This window comes from Mandrillus leucophaeus, unplaced genomic scaffold (genome assembly GCF_000951045.1).
Source record: "Mandrillus leucophaeus isolate KB7577 unplaced genomic scaffold, Mleu.le_1.0 Scaffold243, whole genome shotgun sequence".
Classification (NCBI taxonomy): domain Eukaryota; kingdom Metazoa; phylum Chordata; class Mammalia; order Primates; family Cercopithecidae; genus Mandrillus; species Mandrillus leucophaeus.
In genome coordinates, this window is record NW_012102510.1 from 2851856 (window position 1) to 2857962 (window position 6107).

General features: G+C 44.5%; 1 protein-coding gene across 4 annotated transcripts in view; it reads right to left on the reverse strand.

Moving 5' to 3' along the window:
• Nucleotides 1-6107, reverse strand: part of ZNF41 (zinc finger protein 41) — a 48195-nt gene that overhangs the window by 4241 nt on the left and 37847 nt on the right. For 3 of the 4 annotated variants that reach the window (XM_011982848.1, XM_011982847.1, XM_011982849.1), the window contains 2 exons: nt 5837-5963; nt 5486-5581 (listed from right to left, as the gene is read on the reverse strand). In XM_011982848.1, the coding sequence (XP_011838238.1) occupies nt 5486-5581; nt 5837-5963 (223 nt within the window). Of the gene's footprint in view, nt 1-5485; nt 5582-5836; nt 6004-6107 lie in introns of all 4 variants that reach the window. The other variant, XM_011982846.1, reaches the window with a different exon arrangement.

Genomic DNA, 6107 nt, shown 5'->3' on the forward strand with positions numbered 1-6107 from the left:
GAGTCCAGCTCCACTATGTAAGAGGCCTAGATTGTGAGTAGAGTAACCAGAAGAAACTGCAGCCTGTGAAGGGGAAGCCTGGCATGGAAGAAATATTTCAGAAGGTATGTTCTTAATACATATCAGCTTCACCACTTTACTAAACTCCCTGCTTCTTCTTCCTTTTCCCTCTATACCATTATGAGTGGAGCTCTTCAAATTTAATGTGAATTTGAACATTAAATCTATATGCCTCAAACACCAATTTCTTTATATCTATAGGAAAACCAGTTGCAACACGCCATCCTGACACAGACAAACAGTAAATAGATATCTGCACTCCAACTCTATAACCAGCTGCAAGTTTCTTTTTTTCTTTTTTTGTTTTTTGAACTGGAGTCTCGCTCTGCAGCCCAGGCTGGAGTGCAGTGGTGCAATCTTGGCTTACTGCAACCTCCGCCTCCCGGGTTCAAGCGGTTCTCCTGCCTCAGCCTCCCGAGTAGCTGGGATTACAGGCGCCTGCCACCACACCCAGCTAATTTTTGTAGTTTTAGTAGAGACGGGGTTTCACAATGTTGGCCAGGCTGGTCTTGAACTCCTGACCTCAAGTGATCTGCCCACCTCGGGCTCCCAAAGTGCTGGGATTACAGGCGTGAGTCACTGCGCCGGCCCCAGGTGCAAGTTTCTATTGGTTCCAGGAATACATGCTTATAGCAAGAAGTATAAAAGAGGAAAGGAAAAGCTATCTGTGGCAGAATCTGCAGGCCCTCCCCTGAGATCTATTCTCCCCATCTTTCACAGGAATAGAATGTGGCTGGGACTTACATCCACTGGCCTCACTGTGTTCTCACCAGTAGAATACGAGCAGAAGTGATATATGCTACTTGCAGGCCAGCCTTAAGACAGTGGGCAAATCTCCTCTATTTCCTCTTCCCTCTTCCCACTGGACTCCACAGTGACCCATCATTAACCAGGTAGGTGACAACGATGCCCCAGGAGATGCCACAGGAGTGACTTAGAACATGGTCCCTGAATGACCCGTCAGGATTAGAGTTGACTTACTGAACTGGACCCATTCACCTCAGAATTTTCATGTAGGGGAAGATATACATCTATATTTAGCCTCTTGTTTTGTTCCTCCATGCATATCCAAAACGTATTGTCTTTCTAAATATTAGTTCTAATTTTGGTATACTTCTAGGGTGCTTATGTTTGGCATGAATTTGTACAGCAGACACTGTACCATTCATATTGATACTCAGTTTGGCACAGTTTTATAACAGAAAGGACAAATACACAAAGGGTGAGAGTGTTAACATTTCATGCAGTCATCTTCCCTTTCCAAATATAATGTATGTTCCTTTGAATTCCTCTGAGCAGACACTTGAAAATTTCATCTGAAAGAGAAAAAATCTCCTCCTCTGCCTCTATCCCCAAATTCAATAAATTCATTTACTAAATATTTTCTACATGCTCCACTTCAGAAAAGTGAAGAATAAGTGTGCTGGTTATCAATGTTTTGCCTCTCAGTTCCAAATTCACCCTTCCTTGCCTGCTCAACAAAAACGGATCTGGCCCCATTTACCCTGATGTGATTATTACACATTGTATACCTGTATCAAAATATCCCATGCAGGCTGGGTGCGGTGGCTCTTGTCTGTAATCCTCAGCACTTTGGGAGGCCGAGGTGGGTGGATCACTTGAGGCCAGGAGTTTGAGACATGGAAAAACCCGATCTCTACTAAAGATACACAAATTAGCTGGGCATGGTGGTATATGCCTGTAATTCCAGCACTTTGGGAGGCCGAGGTGGGCGGATCACCTGAGGTCAGGAGTTTGAGACCAGCCTGGCCAACATGGCAAAACCCCGTCTCTACTGAAAATAGAAAAATTAGCCAGGCATGGTGGCATGCACCTGTAATCCCAGCTACTCAGGAGGCTGAGGCAGGAGAATTGCTTGAACCTGGGAGGTGGAGGTTGCAGTGAGCTGAGATTGCACCACTGCACTCCAGCCCGGGTGACAGAGTGAGACTTCTCAAAAATAAAAAACTCCAAAACCCCCAAATATCCCATGTACCCCATAAATATATATACCTATGTACCCATAAAAATTAAAAATTTAAAAAGTGGATCTCAGTCTCTTTAAATATTTTTTTCTTCTGCCAGCTGGCATGATATTAAACTTTGTCAGTGTAAGATGCTAGAGAGACACTGCAGGAGGAGTGGGGCTTGCTTCCTGGTTCTAAGGTGCTCACTCAACAGGCTCATCCAGCAGGGGCAGCCTGTCCAGCACCAGGCTCACGTAGTGTGGGCATCTTTGCCAACACTTGGCTCCTGATGCACATGTAGTGTCCCCAGTACCCAGAGCTCATGGTCTTCTCTAGAGCTTGGCTCCTGCAGTGTGGGTGACTTCTCCAGCCCCCAGCTCCTGCAGCTCATATGGATTCCCAAGCACCTAGTTCCTGCAGGCCCCCGCAGCACTGTACAGTCAGCAGCACCCAACACCCCCTAGTTTACTCTCAGATGATTTGTAGTGGAATAGCTCCAGTGAGTCACCTCTGTATCAACAGTTTTCTCGGGAATCCTAGAGGGCAGGTTTCCAGCAAGTTTCACCAGGACAGCACCATAGCAAGTATTCTACCTGCCTCAAGCCATGGTTGTGCCCTCCCTACAAGGTCTGAATCTCATCCCTGGGAAGTAGGGAGCCTCTTCCTTGGGTACTCGCTCACAACCCTAGAAGAACCTACTGTGCTTTCTATCTGCTATTCCTTTATTCTTCAGAGTTTCTTTTTTTGCTAGCAAATCCCTCATTATTCCAGTCCCACGGCTCACTGCAACCTCGACCTCCTGGGTTCAAGTGATTCTCCTGCTTCAGCCACCCGAGTAACTGGGATTACAGGCATGGGCCACCACACCCAGCTAATTTTTGTATTTTTAGTAGAGATGGGGTTTCACCATGTTGGCCAGGCTGGTCTTCAACTCTTGACCTCAGGTGATCCACCTGCCTTGTCCTCCCAAAGTGCTGGGATTATAGGTGTGAGCCACCACGCCCGGCTGCAAAGAATCTTTATGTTAACCACTCTCTGTTCCCATTAGTCTATGGTTTCTCCCTTGGTAAGACCCTGAGTTATACTATAAGAAATAGGCTCTTCATGTATGCATATTTCAAAACATCATGTTGCACTATATAAATACATACAATTATTTTTTGTCAAATTAATAGATTTTTCTATAAAAAGAAACAGGCTCTTTTTTCTTAAAATTTTTTTTTGAAATAGAAATGGAACCTTGTTGTGTTGCCCAGGCTAGTCTTGAACTCCTGGCCTCAAGTGATCCTCCTGCCTCAGCCTCCCAAAGTTCTGGGTTTACAGACGTGAGCTACCACACTCAGCCTGAAATAGGCTCTTAATTCCAGAGACTTTCTGAAAACATAGAGGTAAAAGCCTCAGTTACCCTATATGCTAAAATCCTGTGATTTTCTCAGAATTCTTGTGCGATGGAGGATGAGAAAAAGGAAAGAGCCATATAGGCTGGAATAATTAAGAGCCATTTTGTGAGACAGGTGAGAACTGATCACAAGGTGGAAAATATCTCATCTGAATAGAGCACAGAATAAACAGTCAGATTCAGGGAGGACTATCAGATATGGTCAACGTTAACAAATATTAAAAATGGAGTTGAGCAGAGGTTACAGAAAATATACAGATATGAGTTGAATTGGAAATATGTGGCCATGTTTTTTATCTCCTTGAAAGAAGAGTTTAATTGTTATATACTAGGTAATGGAGAACAATTGTAGGTTTGTTTCATAATGCTCATGACAAGAGAAATAGAATGTTTTAGGTAAAGATATCTGTCATTAGCATTCAATATGAAGTAGTAAAAACAATGGAATCAGCAAATCAAATCAGGAATAGAATAATTGCAATTCAGGCAGCAGAAAATATGGAGCTGGCTGGGCGCAGTGGGTCACACCTATAATCCCAGCACTTTGGGAGGCCAAGGCAGGCAGAAACACTGAGGAAGCCAGAACCCTTGTACAGTGCAGCTAATCTGAGAATAATATGGTGGTACTCAGTCCTATTCTGGATGAGATACTCCATGATTAGGCGCAAATCCTCTCTTCTCTACACATCCCTGAGAAATTCTCACACCCTGTAAGGAAATGTTTATGTAGAAGTTGATTGCAGAATTGTTTGTATTAGATGGGACTTGGACACAACGCCCAGCATCCATGACTAGGTGAGTGGTTAAGTATGATGTGGTGCTGGGGACATTGTGAAATACTATGTAGCAATTTAAAGAATAAAGTCAGACAAACACACTAAAATATGGAGAGACCATAGGAATGAGTGGGAAAAAAAAGGAACAGAATTGAGAAACATAGTATAATGTGTTTTATATATACTAAAAATACATACTCATAAACCAATACTTCAGGCTTTAAGAGAATATCACACAATTTCAAGGTTCAAATACATTAGACCAGCTGCTCATAGGAGGAGGCATAAAGAATGGATATGGAGAATTGGAATAAAAGAAAAGACCTGGCTGGGCGCGGTGGTTCATGCCTGTAATCCCAGCACTTTGGGAGGCCGAGGCGGGCAGATCACCTGAGGTTGGGAGTTCGAGACCAGCCTGACCAACATGGAGAAATCCCATCTCTACTAAAAATACAAAATTAGCCGGGCGTGGTGGCACAGGCCTGTAATCCCAGCTACTAGGGAGGCTGAGGCAGGAGAATCGCTTGAACCTGGGAGGTGGAGGTTGCGGTGAGACGAGATTGTGCCATTGCACTCCAGCCTGAGCAACAAGAGCAAAACTCCGTCTCAAAATAAATAAATAAATAAATAAATAAATAAATAAAAATTAAAATTAAAATTAAAAGACCTATAATCCCAGCAAAGACCTATAATCCCAGCACTCTGGGAGGCCGAGTCAGGCAGATCAGTTGAGCCCAGGAGTTCGAGACCAGCCTCGCCAACTTGGTGAAATCACGTCTCTACAAAAAATACAAAAATTAGCTGGGCCATGGTGGTGTGTGCCTGTAGTCCCCACTACTTGGGAGGCTGAGGTGGGAGGATCACTTGAACCTGGGAGGTGGAGGTTGCACTGAGCCGAGATCATGTCACTGCACTCCAGCCTGGGCAACAGAAATTTTAAAACACTTGGATGTACAAGAAAAGACTGAGATGGGGGGCAGGGGTAGAGTAGGAAGAACAAAAAGGTACTAGATAAGACAGGGTGGTATGTGGTACAGAGTACAGAGACTAGAGATAGTTCTCTTGCCAAAAGGCCAATCAAAGAAGACAATAATGTGGCAAGGATCATACATGGAAATGGCATTTAGGTATTTGAGGGCTATTGTCAACTATCTCCAATTAACTCCAAAAGTTTAGAACTTTCAAGATGGGTTATCTTCAGAATGTTTCAAAGGCATCAGGTTTTCCTAGGGAAAGTGAGACTGACTTCCATGTCCCTGTCTGTCTGGGTCACACCCACTCACCTGAACAGCTCTGATGTGGGGCTTCCCCCGCCAGCGTCCATGGCCCCTCTCCTTGCTCCAACTTGAAGGCGGCCTCTGACTTGGGAACTTGGTACCCTGTTAACAGGACATGATACATGATTGGGTCCAGCTGACTGGATTTCAGGGGCCTTTCACTGACAGTTTCCCTTCGCTTTTCAGAAAAATAAACACATTTCACTGGGAACAGAGTAATAATCACAGAGGTGAAAAGGAACTGAATCCCAGACACATCCAGGATGACACCATCACATAGTTTAGGTGTCGGGCAGCACTCAGCAGCTGAGAATGGAAATACCCTCACTAGCAGATGCATAGGGCGGCTGTGCTTACCCACTGAGAGCAGGTGGCTGTAGTTCTCTAGTGTCACATCCCAGTACAGGCGTCTCTGGGCAGGATCCAAGTGCTGCCACTCCTCCCTGCTGAAGTCCACAGTCACATCCTCAAATGACACTGAAGCCTGTAACGACACAATCCTGTTCAAGGCAGCATGGTCAGCACTGGGGGATGGAAGAAGGTAGATAGCAAGCTGTTTTTAATGCTTTTTACCGTAATGTATCATGTAGGGTTTTCACTAAGTGCCTAGTTTTGTATTTTATTTTGT